Below are 15,960 nucleotides of genomic sequence, written 5' to 3'. Positions count from 1 at the left end.
GAATTTCAGGGTCGGGGTAAATCTGGGTTTTCAAATGTCCACTCCGGACTTGGGAGTAAAAGTGGTGGTCCTCTCTGGAAAATATCCTCATTGTGTTAAACAGCCTCTCTCTCTGCAGGGGTTCTCTTACTGTCATGGGTTTAACCTGTAGCTGGGTTTTAGTAGCGGGGGAGGCTATAGGGTGGCTTCTGTTAGAAGCTACTAGACGCTTTCACTGTCCTATGAAAAGCCAATGGTAGTCAGTTCCAGGAGGGATTTCCTGCTGCTGGCCAAGGCTGAGCCAATGACATGTTGTCATGGTTTGAGAGCCCAAAATCCAATTCCCTTGTTCTAGCCCCCCTCCCACATCTCAACCCAGTGTGAGATGGGTTTTCCAGACAAAAACACAAGACTCAATATGGGGGGAAGGGAATTATATTACAGTGACTGTACACATAAATAAATAGTATAATACCATTACATACAATCTTAACTCTATCTCTACCATGACAATAATATTTACAATGGGCCAAATCTCTTCTCCCTCCAAATAAAAGTCCAAGAGGGAAGAAGAAGAAAAGACCCCTTCCAGTCTCTGAGCAGCAGTTCTCTCTCTCTCTAGAGTTAGCAGTGTCTCTCTCTTCCAATGCAGCAGTTGCAGTCTAATGCACACGAGGGGGGTCTCCAAGCCCCTCGGCTCCTCGTCTCCAAACGAAGGGTCTTTCCGTGGGCTGCGTTACCCCAGACAAAGGTTACTCCACCACGGTCATATCAACGAAGTACAGAAGCCTTTGTGACAGTCTGGTATCTTCAGGGGATCCAAGTCCCTATGCAGAGCTCCCATGCTCTGACTCAAGATGGCTGCTAGCTTCTCTGAAGCTTAGCAGCAAGGGGGGCCCAAGGTCACCCCCTCCACACACATTTCGTCCTGGCTGAGCTCTCAGGACCACTACATTTAGGACTTCCAATTAATAGGAGTCCACCCCCTCCATTTTTTGGAGGGATCTCGAAGTTTGGGGGAGTTTTGCAGTTCTTACCCCAACAAACTCTGTAGTACTTCAGTTCTCTCTGCTGCTTTTCTCTCTCTCTCTCTCTCTCTCTTGGCTTGCAAAAGTTTTTCTGTCTGCTTGCTGCATGTTTGTTTGGTGCTTCTCTTATCTCTTGGCTCTGTGCCGCCGCTTTTCTCCATCCACTGCTGCTCCGCCGCCGCTCTTAGTGTCTCCTACTGCTGCTTATCGGAGAGAAACTCCCCCAGCTCTTAACTACAGGCACTCAGCCCAGTTTAACACTGTTCCGAGTCCCCGTAACCCCCCAACCGGGGGCTGGGGGGGGGGCAGAGCCCCCAGGGCTCTCGCCCCGGCTCCTCATCCAAGCACAGATGGTGTCCACACTTGGTTCATCCATCTTTGGATGATATGTGGTTATCAAGCAGTACCTATACGGTTTAGGGGCACCTTGAATTACCTTTTTCCACATCGATTGTGTGCAAGGAACATTCTCGGGAACTTGGATGTCATAATATTCTGGATCAGAGTAGACGATCTCCAGCATGACCAATTCCCGTAGGTATTGGATGCCTTCTTCTGCAGTCCTCCACCTTCTCGAAGAACTCTCCATGGACTCCTTAAACAGGTATTTCGCCCTCACAGCGTGAAGGATTTGGAGCCAAAGACTGGACGCCGCTTTCTCCCTTCCCATTTCTTGTTCTATCTTAGGGTCTCGGGCAATGGATCCCACTTGTCGTGCTTCATCACCTTCAATTATGTGACTATCAGCTCCCTTGTCCCAGCATCGCACCAGCCAGGTGAGGACTTGTTCACCAGGCAAACGCATATAATCTCTCCGTAAATCTCGAAGCTCTCTTGTGGTCAGTGATTGTGTAATTTCGCTTTCTTGCATTATTTCTTGTCCATCTCTCCCACGTAGAATCTTTTCCACATCCCTCTTTACTCTTCCGCTCTTACGTGGAACTGCTCCTGCCTCCTCTCTGTATCTCTCATGTGGAGGGGGGGACTGGGCATGCCGTGGGGATAAGCTTCTATGTTGTTCATGGCGTGGAGATGGACTTCTACGCCGTTCACGCCGCGGAGATGAACTTCTATGTCGTTCATACCGTGGAGATGGACTTCTACGTCGTTCACGATACCCAGCCGGTGGAGGTAGCGAGTAGTCTCTCGGGTGCCAAGATAAGGGCTTCCTCCAATCATCCATGCCTCCAAGAGAAGATTGGGTCTGGAGGGGTAGGAATAATTCTCCCTCAGGTTGAGGGGGATACTTTGGTCCCTTCTTTGTGTCTTTTGCTCCGCTGCCTGCATTCTCCACCAAAAATGTGGTGGTTTGAAAAACCTTTTCTCTGGGGCAGTAATGGTTTGCCCCACTGATAATACTAAATCAATCAAAGGTTCATATGTGCCCTACGGAAATTACATACCCACAGCAACGGAAGAGAAGGTGGTGAAGTAGTTTTAGTAGGTTGGTAGCCATGATCTGAACCACAAGGAAGCAGGGGGCCAGTGAGCCCCCTCTGGGGGACAAGAGCCCCCAGCCCCAGCTGAGGCTACAGGAGACCCGGTGTAGTGTCAAAGCTGGATTGGGTCCCGTAATCAAGAGGTGGGAGAATTTCCTTACGGTCAGCAGCAGCAGAAAACATTGAAAGCGGCAGCGGAGCAGTCCTGAACAGAGACAGCGATGGCTGAAAGCCAAAAAGATAGCTAGTAGTAACAAGATAACATGAAGCCGGCTGAAGGACACAGAGATGTTCCTGCAGGAGGGAGAACTGGCAACGAAACAGAGGAAAACTCAACAGAGCTGGTTTGGGGTAAGACTGTATTAATTTCCCAAAACTCAGAGACCTGTTGAAGAGGAGGGGTGGACTTCCAAACCTTTAGGGAGTCCCAAAATGCAGCAGCAGCTAGAGTGAGACAGAGGAGCCAAGAAACCCGGAGTCGTCCGGAGAGTTGAACTAGGATGGAACACGGGGGAGGTAGCCGTGCCCTCTGCTGCTGCTACTGCTGCTTCTATCATGCTGGGAAGCTGAGACAGAGCAAAAGAGCTTTGGTAAGACTGAACTGAAAGCTGCCTTCAATGTTCTACCCCAAGAGGAGTGAAGATCTACAAGGAAATCCCCCGAAGGCTCGGGCTCGGGGTTGGAATTTCCACAAAGTAAGAACCAAAATCCTGACTGCCACACTTAAATCTGCTGCCTTAGGAAAATGAAGGACACTAACCAGTGCCATAAAAAACTGAAACGAAGGAACTGTGGCCTGTGCAGTGACAGAAAGACTTTTCTCTTTCCTTCTTGGACTTTTATTGAAGGAAAAGAGGAATTTAATTCAATGTAAATATATATATATATATAGGTGTTAGTAAATAAACCTTTGTAAATATTTTTCCCTTCCCCCAATAACGAATGGTTGTGTTTTGTCTGAAAACTCTCCACATGAAGAGAAAAAGATATCAAGTCCATACCATCACTAAACCCTCTCACAGGGGCAGACTGTGAGAGGGGGGCTTGAACTAAAAAATTGGATCCTTGGGAGTTTCAAACCACCACACATGTGCTTCTGTGATAACATATTTAAGAACAGGGGAAGAGAAGGTTGTGGCTCAGAAGAAATTCCGGTCTGGGAGAACAAGCAGTCACCAAGGTCAGTGCAGTCGGGGGGGGAGGAGGAAGGGGGGGTCCTTTCCCCCCCCTCCCCCAGAAGCAGGGCAAAGACTTAGAGCTGAAGCCCCTGCAGCCCATAAAGAACTATTGGAGTGCAGAAACCCTCCTGCAGCCTATGGAGGAGTCCATGCTGGAGCAGGAAAATACATGAAGGAGTCTGTGACCCCTGTGGGAGGCCCAAAATGGAGCAAAGTCCTGCTGGAGATCTGTGGCCCATGGAGAGGGAAGCCCATGCCAGAGCAGTTTTTTCTGGGTAGGACTTGTGGCCCCTGTGGGAGACCCACGTCAGTACAGCTCAACCCATGAAGGACTGCACCCCCTTGGGGAAATCATCCACAGGGCAACAGATTGAAAAGAACTGTTGCCTGAGGGGTGGATGGACTCATGCTGGAGAGGTTCATCAAGGACTGTCTCCCGTGGGAAGGGACCCCACAGGACAGGAGAAGGACTCAGAGCTTTAGCTCCCCCATAGTTCGTGGTGAAGACCATGGTGGAACAGGCTGCTCCCTGTAGCCCATGGAAGGGTGACATACAGGTGCAGCAGACCTGGAAGACCTGTTGCCCTGTGGATAGACTTCTCTTCCTGCACTGATGCAGGGGGAGGAGGGAGAACATGGAAGGAAGGAGGAGTGGTTGGAAAGTGTTTAAGACTGTTTTATTTTTTCACTCTTTAGCTCTTATTCTGTTAGTAATAAATTTATGTTTTATCCTCACTCTGAGTTTTTTTTGCCTGCTAATACTGCCTTCTCTCAATCCGTATCTCTACTCATGAAATTCCTTTGCTGTTTTTTTTCTTCCTCTCTCCTCTGCCCAGCTGCAGAAGGGAGGAGGGATGGTAGTGGAGTAGTTTTAATAGGCCCCTGGCATCTGGCCAGGGTCAAACCACGATACTTACCCAGAGGCTCTCAACTGTGCCATTGCCAACTGTGAGCTCCATACATTCTAACCCTTCTATTACACACAGTGCCACCCCTCCGGTGGGTGAGAGAGGAGAAGAGATAATGGATGAGACTGAGAGGAGAGAGTAGGGGAGAAACAGTGGATTGTTAGGTGGATTAGGAATTGGTTGGATGGTCTCATCCAGAGGGTAGTGGTCAGCGGCTCAGAGTCCCAGTGGGGATCAGTGATGAGTGGTGTCCCGCAAGGGTCCGTATTGGGACCACTGTTATTTAATATCTTCATTACTGACACAGAGGGATCAAGTGCACCCACAGCAAGTTTGCATATAACAAGTTGAGTGATGTGGTTGACACACCTGAAGGACGGGATGCCATCCAGAGGGACCTGGACAGGCTCAAGAAGTGGGCCCATGGGAATCTCATGAGGTTTAACAAGACCAAGTGCAAGGTCCTTGCACCTGAGTTGGGGCAACCCCCGGTATCAATACAGGCTGGGGAATGAACAGATGGAGAGCAGCCCTGCCGAGAAGGACTTGGGGGTGCTGGTGGATGAGAGGCTGGACATGAGCCAGCAACGTGTGCTTGCAGCCCAGAAAGCCAACCGTGTCCTGGGCTGCATCAAAAGCAGCATGGCCAGAAAGTCAAGGGAGGGGATTCTGCCCCTCTGCTCTCATGAGACCCCACCTGGAGTGCTGCATCCAGCTCTGGGGTCTCCAGCACAGGAAGGACATTGACCTGTTGGAGCGAGTCCAGAGGAGGCCACCAAGATGACTAGAAGGATGGAGTACCTCTCCTATGAGGAAAGGCTGAGAGAATTGGGATTGTTCAACCTGGAAAAGAGAAGGCTTTGGGGTGACCTAATTGCTGCCTTCTAGTACCTGAAGGGAACTTACAGGAAAGACAAGGTTACTATTTACAAGGGTATGTAGTGACAGGACAAGGGAGAATGGATTCAAATAAAAAGAGAGTAGGTTTAGATTAGATATTAGGAAGAAATTCTTTACTGTGAGGGTGGTGAGGCACTGGAACAGTTTGCCCAGAGAAGTTGTGGATGCCCCATCCCTGGAGGTGTTCAAGGCCTGGTTGGATGGAGCTCTGAGCAACCTGGTCTAGTTGAAGGAGTCCTTGCCCATGGCAGGGAGGTTGGAACTAGATGATCTTCAAGGTCCCCTTTCAACCCAAAGCATTCTATGATTCTATGATTTTTAAGATTCTATGAAATAGAGGGGAGCAGGAATGTAGATGATGAGACAGAGGTCGAGAGAGCACGGGGCGGTGTGGCGGGGGGAGCAAAACACAGTTGTGCAAGAGCAAGACTGAGAAACAGAGAGATTGAGGAAGGGGAGGACAGAGAGGGGGTGAGGGCAAAAGAGAGATTGAGAGAGGCAGAGACTGAGATCGAGAGAAAGAGAAGTCCAAAGGCAAGGAGACAGAGACCAGAAAGATGCTGAGAGATATTGAGGCATGCTGAGAGATAGAGCAAGAGGGGCAGGGAAGAGCTGAGAGACAGAGGGTAAAACTGAGTGAGGGACCACAAGAGTCAGAGATTGAAAGAGGGCAAGAGAGACCAAGAGCAAGTGAAAGATTGAAACCTGCTGAGAGAAAGAGAGGGGGGTCAGGAGGCACAGGGGGAGATGATGGAGGGGGCATAGGAGGAGCGGAAAGAGAGGTGAAAACAAAGAGAGGCCATGGCCAAGAATGACAGCAAAAGAAAGAGAGGTAGAGCCTCTCTCTTTGCAGGGGGCTGCAGTAACTGGGAAGTCCCTTACAGAGACAAGGTCTTCTACCCTAGTGGGAAACATGTTCAGTGGCCCACCAAGTTCAGAAAAGCAGTTTGCATATGGGGCCCTTCTGGTCCCCATGAACCCTTGCAAACAAGATGCTTGCAGCAATGCAAATAATTAGCAGTTCTGTTGTGAATTTTCTTCTGGTTTCCTAGAAACAGGAAAACAGTCCCACCAGCTCTTTTAACAGCCCCATCGACTCTTTTATCACCCCCATCCTACCTGCTACTCCTTTGTGCCCAGAAATAAATATGGTCTTTCAGCTCTGCAGCACCCCCACTGCTCTTACTGGTCCACTTCTTTCTGCAGTAGCTGTGATCTTGAAGAGCACAGGGATGTAGTCTCTTTCCCAAAGCCTGGGTCTTGCTGCTTTCACAGTAATCGTGAACAGGACACTCTCAATTGCATACTCAGTCTTCTACTTCTTTGCAGCAGTCCCCTAAGGCAATCAGTGACGTTGGTAGTGCCTCTGCGATAACATGTTTAAGAAAGGGTAAAAAAAGATCAGCAGCTGTGAGAGTGGAGTGAGAGAAAGAAACCTGCAGACACCAAGGTCAGTGAAGGAGGGGGAGGAGTTGCTACAGGCAGTAGAACAGATTCCCCTGCAGCCTGTGGAGAAGACCGTGGTGACACAGGTTGTCCCCCTGCAACCCACAGAGCACCACACCAGAGCAAATATCCACACTGCAGCCCTTGGAGGACCATGCACAGCAGCAGGCAGATGTGCCTTGAAGGAAGCTGCAACCCATGGAGAGCAGTCCACACTGGAGCATGTTTGCTGGCAGGACTTGTTACCCCATGGAAAGGACCCATGCTGGAGCAGATCATGAAGGACTGTATCCTGTGGGAGGGACTCCACACTGGAGCAGGGGAAGAGTGTGAGGAGGAAGGAGTAGCAGAGACGAACAGTTATGAACGGATCGCAATCCCCATTCACTGTCTCCCTGTGCTGCTCAGGGAGGGAAAAGGAGGTAGAAGAGTTCATATAATCATTGAATCATAGAATATCCTGAGTTGAAAGGGACTCACAGTGATGATCGAGTCAAACTCCTGGCTCTGCACAGGACAACTCCAAAAATCACATGTTGAGCGTTGTCCACACATTTCTTGAACTCAGAGAGGCTTGGTGCCATGACCACCTTTCCTGGGGAGCCTGTTCCAGTCTCTGCTCACCCTCTGGGAGAAGAACCTTTTCCTAATATCCAACCTAAATCTCTCCTGAGAGAGATTCATGCCATTCCCTCAGGTCCTATCACCGATCACCTGTCCAGGGTCCTGGGGGCACCACCAGGGATTTGTGGGGATACCTTTTTATAGATAGCTTTTCCCCGCCCTGGAGATAAGTTTCCCACTTTCTATGAAAATTAGTTATCATGTGCAGTTCGTTCTTTCAGACCTTTCTGGAAATGGGTCAGAGGGCTTCGGGGGTCTTGGGTCATCTTGATCTCCCCCTACATTCCACGCCCACTTCTCAGTCTCATTCCTGTGCTTGCACTGTACTGTGTTGTGCTTATCTCCAGGAACTAGAACAAGGAGGTTTGTCCTGGAAAAGTGCTGCCCTACCTCCGTATGGCCCCTTCTCCAGCCACATCCTGTTCTTTCTCACGGCATGTTATTACACACAATCCTTGGTTGGCTCCACAGACATCCGACTACTGGTGTTTGAGATATACACATTAGCCCCTTATCTTCTGGGCTTCTACAGTTGGGATGGCTATTAGCTACCGGTCTTAGAGCTCTCAACCGTGAGGTTATAGCATTGCAGAGCAAAGTGAGAGAGTTGGAAAAGGAAGTCGGGACTTTACAAGATGCAAAGGCAATCGTGCAAGAAGTAATTACTACTCAATCAGAGCGGCACTATGAGCAGTGATGCCTTAAACCCCAATGGTTTTCTTATTTTTCTACCTTATAAGTTTTATAGGTAATAGAAGTAGATTTTAGAAGCATTCCTTTCTCCCTCCTCCCCTAGCACCCCTTAGTTTATACATTCCTTAAGCCTCTTACCCCATTCCATACTCCCCATATCAACCCTATTCCCATATCCAGTAGAAAATGTTTAGTCTCTTAGTCAAGGCAAGCCTGTCTTGTTTGGGGAACGCTTGTATCTTGGCCTAAACCGCAGGACAGAGTCAAGGAACTGGGTGACTCTGCTCTCTGTACCCCGAAGATGATGAAGGATGATGAAGAGAGGGTCCCAATTAGCACCCCAGACCCAATTCCAGGAGGTGGGCCAGGGGGTGGACCAGAGCAAAAGTTACGGGGAGGACACACTTGGGATTGGCCAGATATTGTTATAAATGTAACATCTCGGGCACATCCCGGGACGCGCGTCGTTTACCATCTCTTGCCTTGGCACAATTAAACCCTTTCTTATCTCATCCCAGCTAACGGCTCCTGGATTTTTTTCTTAGCACCAGCTGAGCAGGCATCAGCAGCAATGCACTGTAGAATGGCTGGTGGCATGTATTGCTAACAAACAAAGGCACAGAGGTGGGAAAAGTAAGGTTTCAATTTCCCAAGTTCGTGCTCTCACTATGAAATCTTGATGGGATCTCAAGGAGTGAGATGGAAATATCTGGAGTGAGTCCTCGGACTCCGAGATTGAGTTTGAGCCAGATTTAGCAGATAGGGAGGTGGTAGAAGCATGAACCCTCATACAAGTGGAGGGGCAGAGGGATCTGCCAGACAGAGGAGTACAGATCACATGCACTTATAGTCCGAAAGACTTAAGGGAATTTTTAGAGGTCTACCAGGAGAAGAGTGGGGAAGGCATACTGGCATGGATTTTGCGAGCTTTGCATAGTGGCGCTGCATCTCTCCACTTATTAATGTGTGAAAAAGATCGATTAAGTCCTACAACCAGTGAGGATCAGATACAACAGGGATATGTTCGATTACAAAATATCAGGGGCCCCGATGGGCAGGATGCTGCTGCACCAACATTATATAAGTGGCTGTGTGCAGCAGCTTTAACAGCATATGCAGATGCTGCTGAATTAGTGCAGAAGACTGTTGAGGACTGTAAATCGCTCAAGTGACCTTGCAGCTGGGAATAACCCTTTATAAACCAGTGTCAACAGCAAGCCAGTGATCCTCTAGCATGGACTGAGTGTAATGGTGCCTGCGTCTCTGCTTGTGTGCCTCTGCCTGGACGTTGCTTCGGAGATCCCTCAGTTGGTGAGTTAACGGGAAAAAAATTACTCTTTGTGTTTTAGTCATGTATTTGTGGTTGTCCCAGCTCCCTTCCTGTGCTGACTGACACATAGGTGCTTCATTAGGAGAGACTTGTGGACATGATTAAGAGACTAGAGCACCTCTCCTATGAGGAAAGGTTGAGAGAGATGGGACTGTTTATTCTAGAGAAGAGGAGGTTCAGGGGGGATCTCATTAATGTATATAAATACCTGAAGGGAGGGTGAAAACAAGATGGAGACAGGCTCTTTTCAGTGGTGCTCAGTGACAGGAGAAGAGGCAATGGGCACAAGCTGAAACATAGGAGGTTCTGTCTGAGAATCAGGAAACACTTTTTCACTGTGAGGGTGACTGAGCTCTGGAACAAGTTGCTCAGTGGGGTTGTAGAGATGTTCAAAAGGCACCTGGACATGATCCTGGGTAACCAGCTCTAGGAGGCACTGCTTGATCAGGCAGATTGGACCAGGGCACCTCCAGACATCCCTGCCAACCTCAACCATTTCCCAATTCTGTGAACAGACAGGGGACCCAAGACAGAAATGCATGCACATGTAGACATTTGGCTCTTGAGGCAAGCTAGCGTTTGTAAGAAATCTGTATCAGTCCACACCCTTAAATAACACACCCAAGATAGGTTAAAAAAGGCTCTCATTTCTTTCAAAGACAGAGGGAGAGAGACAAGTTAGAGGTACTGTCAAAGCTCACAGTTCTTCCAGCCTTACTGCATGTCAGATGAGCAATCATGATGGTCCCTTCTGTGTAGAATGACTATGAGAACATTACCTTTGTGCACTGAGCCCAGACTGCTGGCAAAGGCTAAATAGAAGTGGAGAACCAAGAAGCTCCTATGGGAAGAAACTACCCAGTGAAAGTAGTGACAGTTATAAAGGCTTTCTACTGAGCACTTCAGTAGGTCTGACAGTCTACAGAACCAGTTATAATACTAATAATATGGCCACTTCCTGGTCACCTCATTTGACCTCCAAGTCCCCAGAGATGCTTAAGTTAAAATGTAATTTCATTCTGTTCCATGTTCCACCCACTTCATGCAAATGTCTGGTTCTGGCACAGTACCAAATAGATGAAAAATCTGGTTAAATCAGAAGAGTTGCAAATAATCTGAATTACACCATACATACTAAACATAAGTTCTCACAGGCACCTAAAGCAGGACTTGTTCCCCAACAGCTTCAAAAAAGTTCATATCTCTTCCCATTTCTATACATGAATATGCCCTTATCTCCCCAGAAGGGAACATTTTTGCAGCACTTGTAAGCTCAGTATTAGTATCACACTAAGGACAGCTACAGGGTTTTCAGTCAGCACAGAATGCAGGTAAAAGACCAATCTGATCCAAGTCTCATTGGTCTCCAGAGCTAACATACACACAAAGGTCGACATCCTCACATGGGTAAAGTCTCATTTGCCATCTTGCAAGACAGTCTAAGGGCACATGGGCACCCTACCTTCGCCTGTAAAATTCAACACAGCTTCCATACTCCATAGTGCAACATACAGATACTTGGCTGATTAAACAGAGGAAGCAGAAGCAAGCCACGTCTGAGCCCTGAGGTGCAAATTCATAGGAGAGCACACCAAATTCCAGATGTGCTCTTTTCATAGATGTAGTCTCTCTGCAAAGATTGTCACAGGTTTTTCCACATTTTTGGGAAAACAAACCTCTCACACAAATGCACAGTATTCTACAGTCTTCATGTGAATGTCAGGTATGCTGAATGCTAGGGACCTCTTTTCTGAGGCAGTGGTCTTAAGGCAGGAAAATATGTAATATCCCCTCTAGGCCTCCCTTGAAAAATTTTCAAAGGCTATTTTCACTATAGCCCACAGCATTATGAAAATAATCATCAGTAATTTCAAACTAACAAAAATATAATTCTGGGAAACATTCTTTTAATGAAGACCACTTTCCTGTAAATACTCATCAGCAGAGTGCTAGAACATCACTGTCCCAGTCACTGTTTGGCATTATTTCTAAGCTAACAAAATCTAACACACTTGTGATTCTTAGAGAAGTTAATGCAGTAACTAAATTTAATTTTAAATGCAAGCCAGCAGATACTCATATTCTGATAATAAACATGGACAATAAGAGTTCGCTGGCTTTCCAAGTAAAAGCACAATGGAGTTTGCAAACCCTGCAATGTAAATGTCCTCAGTAAACCAGCTATATAAAGATTTCAAATAAAAAATTAATATTTATTAAGATACTATTTTTAACCGCATCTTTTCTAGAAATTCAATGCATCATTGCTATGTGCACTCCACAGAATATGTACTTTTAAAAAAGTGTTGTGAAGGACAGTTTAATTCCAGAATTTCTTCTACAGATATCTGGATAATACACCATCACCAAAGAATCAACTGAATAACAGCCCTTAAAATGCTTTATTGAATGGAGTCTTTCTGTAATGTGCAGAAGATATGTCCTAAAAGACTGCAGTTTGATTTTTTATTTTTTTTAATATCCTCAACAATCCATTAAAAATTAATCTTTATTGAGGGTAACTCCTGAGATAAATAGAAGACTAGTGTAAAAATTTCCCCTAAAACATTTTCTGTTGCAGATACTAAAAGAAAAACAATGCTAATATGCTACTAAATGGAAAAAATTGGAAGTTGAGAATTGAGAAAATGAGAATGGAACTTAAATATCAGCCGATGGGGTAGTTTCTTCTGTTACTGTTATCTTAGATTAACATACATATCACAGTTCTCTTAGGAACATCATCAGGTTTTCAAGTCTAATTTTCAGAAGTTGTATGCTTTTTTATCTTTATAAGCTAACTTTACATTCCAAATAACTAGTCTTGCTGTCCCTTGCTTTGGGACTATTATAGTAATCCATAAAAAACCCCTTATCGGATTAACACTATAGGCAAATAGAATGACTCAATTAAAGAGGCTTTATTTTTTCTGTCAGAAATATAACCCAAAACTCCAATAAATAAAGGTTGATAGGAAGCTAGCATTAAGAATCCAAATTGTAACATGTGGAGATATCTGGGAGGTCAAATCCTCAAGCTCTCCTAATACTAAGGAGTGTCTGTAAACGATGAATACATAAATAACTCAAAATTATAAGGACTATGAAGTCTTAAAACTAAAACAACATAATCCAGGTTAACACCTCCCCACCACCACTGGATCATTTACATTTAAATAAGGTATATTTAACACAAAAAAGAAAGCTTTAAAGAAAGTTGAACAAAATTTGGTGTTAGGGCACACAGAAGCCCTTTGTGATAGATTCCAGTAGTGGTCCTTGTTTTTTGTCTCCTACAGATGACTACAAAGTTCAATTCCATCTGGATGTGATGTCTAACAAGGCAACACAGTGGTCACAATACAGCAAAATGTCACACTCTGTAAGCAAAAATATAGCCCACTGCAGAGTTTTCATTAATATGCAGGGAGAGCACATAAAAAGGTCATTGGTCATGTGTTACTCAAAGGCTACTTCACAGCCGCAAACTACTAGTGAGCATTAATCTTTTTTTTGGTCACATTACCTTTGAATAATGGGAAAGCTTTGGTGTTTTATAGTTTTACTCCTTGTACTTACATTTTTTAAATTACAAGGTCACTAAAAACTCATGCACACTGAAAAAAAATCATGCAGTAGTTAAGGTAAACCATCCAAGCAAGTTTTATTCATTAATATTCATAAATACACACAGCAGCTTCATTAGAGATTTTTTCATTTTTTCCTCTTCAGTTTGAATGTGGAGTATTAGGAGAGCTTTTTTGCACGTAAAGCTACAGGACATAGAGCTTTTTTTCTCTGCACTTCAACCTATATTTACCTGCTAAAAGTAAAAATTGGTTAAGTGGAAATGATTATCGTATATATCTTTTCCCTCTTCCTTTGAATGTACACAATGTAACAAGAGTGACAGACCTGAAATTACAATCACCAAAACAAACCCAAGATAGTTGTTGTCCACTTTCATTGGCAAATACAGCACAGAGGACATTGTCTGCAAAGTGGGATGCCATCAAAGAGGAGGCTCATTTCCTTTATTATTCTCTTTTAAATTTAGGTTTTCTAAAGCAACATCTAGAGGCATAATATCTACACAGCCCATAGCACCAAAATCAGCAATCTCTCCCCGTTCATCCTCATCTGAGGAGGAACTTTCTTCCTGCATCAAAGTGGACAGTAGAAGCTCTTGAACAAACAAGCTGCGATCTGCCTGTTCACTTTCTTTTGACTGACGTTCTGCTTCTGACATCTTAGGATCATTCAACCTGCATAGCATCACAGAAAGAGAGAAGACAGGCTTAGAAGTATCATCAATAAAATGGGCTTTCACTAATTGCCTAAACAGCTGGACTGATGCATGCTGAATAACATCTGAAAGCCATTCCTTTGAGAAACAACCTAGGTACTGCTGCACTTCTTTTGACATGTATAGATCTGACAATATCTGACACTCCTGATGCAAGAATACAAACGTTTAACAAACTTGTTCCTAGATGCTTAAAAAAACCCCACTTCATAAAAATACATTCTAAGGCTGAAGGGGAAAAATAGCTATTTCTCAAATTTGTTTCCCCTCAGAGGCGTTATGTTTTAAGTAGCATTAAAATTCTGTACTCATCGATTAAGTGCTCATTTTGTGCCCAGGACAACTTCTAAATGCAAGCATGACACAAAATACATTACTAAACACATAATGCCCAGAGATTCCCAAAGTGCAGTAGACCATTCCCTTCACTTATCAGTGCATGCACCACCACCATAGAAGCAAGAGAATTGCTTGTTTCAGTTCTATCCTAGCTCACAAGATCAGTGGCTGACATTTGCAGATACTTTCCTTAAAGTTATGATTTTCAAAAAGCTTTGGATTGAGATATCACAAGTTTTGATAGAAATCAGCATAACAACAATAACTTGTCCCAAACCCAGTTTCTAGACACAGAAACTGTTTAAATGTTTTTGTTCTTTCTCAACATGCAGTTGAAAATCAATATTCTAAACCTCTGAAAAGAGTTAGAATGAGAGTGGGCAACTCTTCTATAGTAGAATGGACTAGATGATCATTGTAGGTCCCTTCCGACTGAACTATTCTATTCTATAGATCTTTAGGATGTAACTATACTTTCTGAAACAGATATGCATACTGCTTATTAAGAGCACAATCCTTCTTTGCTTTTTTCATCCAAAATACTTTATATATAAACCTCTATTCAACCTTCAGCCTTTATTAAAGATTCATTTCCTATTAAGTAAAACTACCTTTTAAGTTCTCTCCCTTCACATTATCAGCATAAAAGTTTGAGACATATTATTGTAAAGGCTCTTGTCTTATCAGAAGTAGTAGGGTAAACAAGCACAGTTTAACAAGGCAATATCCCTTATGTTTCTCTTCAAATTGAGAAACAGCAAGTAATATTTATTCATTGCCTAGGAACAAACACCAGGGTTGAAAAGGAGATGTTACCAATGCAAACAAAAGCATAGTATCTCAACTACAAACTTAATTTAGTGATCTGGCAGTAGTTTCACTGAACTCTATGACCACAACAGGACCAAGGAAAACAGAAATGGCAGAGGAGTTAAAACCACAAACCAAATTACCTCATAAGAAGAAACTGGGAATTCTGTATAGTCTGATGATTGTTTTCTGTGTTAGATGTATTGGTTGCTGCTATAGATTGTGTAAGAGTGGTGGGGATGCTGCTTGTGTTAGTGCGTCTAGTTGTATTGCGTGCAGTTTCCAGTTGTTGTCTTGCTGCCTGTGCATGCTGTCTCTCCAACTGCAGTTGCATCTGCAGTTGCTGTAACTGAGAAGCAGAAGGGCCAGAAGAATTGAGCTGGCCTGCAGAACGTCTCACGCCTGATAACTGAGATAAAAGCTCTGCCAGAAAAGAGAGAAGTTTCTACAGTGAAATCTGCTTAAATACATATCACACAACAGTATAATTATGTTCTCAATACCAGTATATAAATTCCTTTGCTTTCTAATACCTTTAATCAATGAAATTCATGAACAAATTGTATTGATTTGAAAAGCTTCATGGGCTATCCATTACAAGCACCCCATGTCTCAAAGCCCATGGGAAGACTAGGAATCATCTAAAGAACTATGCAAAAGAGTCAAAGCTTAAAGCTTTTTAAACTAATTCAGAGTCAACCTATGGGGAATACCATATAAGCAATATCCTGTGCAAGAATTCTCTAAAATTTTATCTTCAACTTAAAATAGCTTTGACCACTTCAATTCTGACTGCAGTTGGTGGCTTTATGCACCTCAAATGCATATTTCAGAGGGAAACTGTGCTGCAGAAAAGACAAATAATTACAGCATAATTTCAGACATTTTTAGAAAATATTCCATTCAGAAAGGCTTTTTAAATGCTATATTACATGAAAAATATTTGACCATAGCAGGGGTTTTTTGGTGAGACTTTTGAC

The 15,960-nt window shown here is 44.5% G+C and overlaps 1 protein-coding gene across 1 annotated transcript in view; it reads right to left on the bottom strand.

Moving 5' to 3' along the window:
* Positions 1-13,406: 13,406 nt before the first annotated feature.
* LOC113981375 (E3 ubiquitin-protein ligase KCMF1-like) overlaps positions 13,407-15,960 on the bottom strand; it is a 71,448-nt gene continuing 68,894 nt past the window's right edge. Inside the window, exons 6-7 of the mRNA XM_027708728.1 lie at positions 15,124-15,403; positions 13,407-13,790 (exon numbers count right to left, since the gene is read on the bottom strand). Of these exons, the coding sequence (XP_027564529.1) occupies positions 13,538-13,790; positions 15,124-15,403 (533 nt within the window). The 3' untranslated portion in view covers positions 13,407-13,537. The remainder of the gene's footprint in view (positions 13,791-15,123; positions 15,404-15,960) is intronic.

This window comes from Neopelma chrysocephalum, unplaced genomic scaffold, assembly GCF_003984885.1.
Source record: "Neopelma chrysocephalum unplaced genomic scaffold, ASM398488v2 Primary Assembly neopelma1_96513, whole genome shotgun sequence".
NCBI classification, from domain to species: domain Eukaryota; kingdom Metazoa; phylum Chordata; class Aves; order Passeriformes; family Pipridae; genus Neopelma; species Neopelma chrysocephalum.
This window is presented reverse-complemented; position numbering and strand designations above follow the sequence as displayed.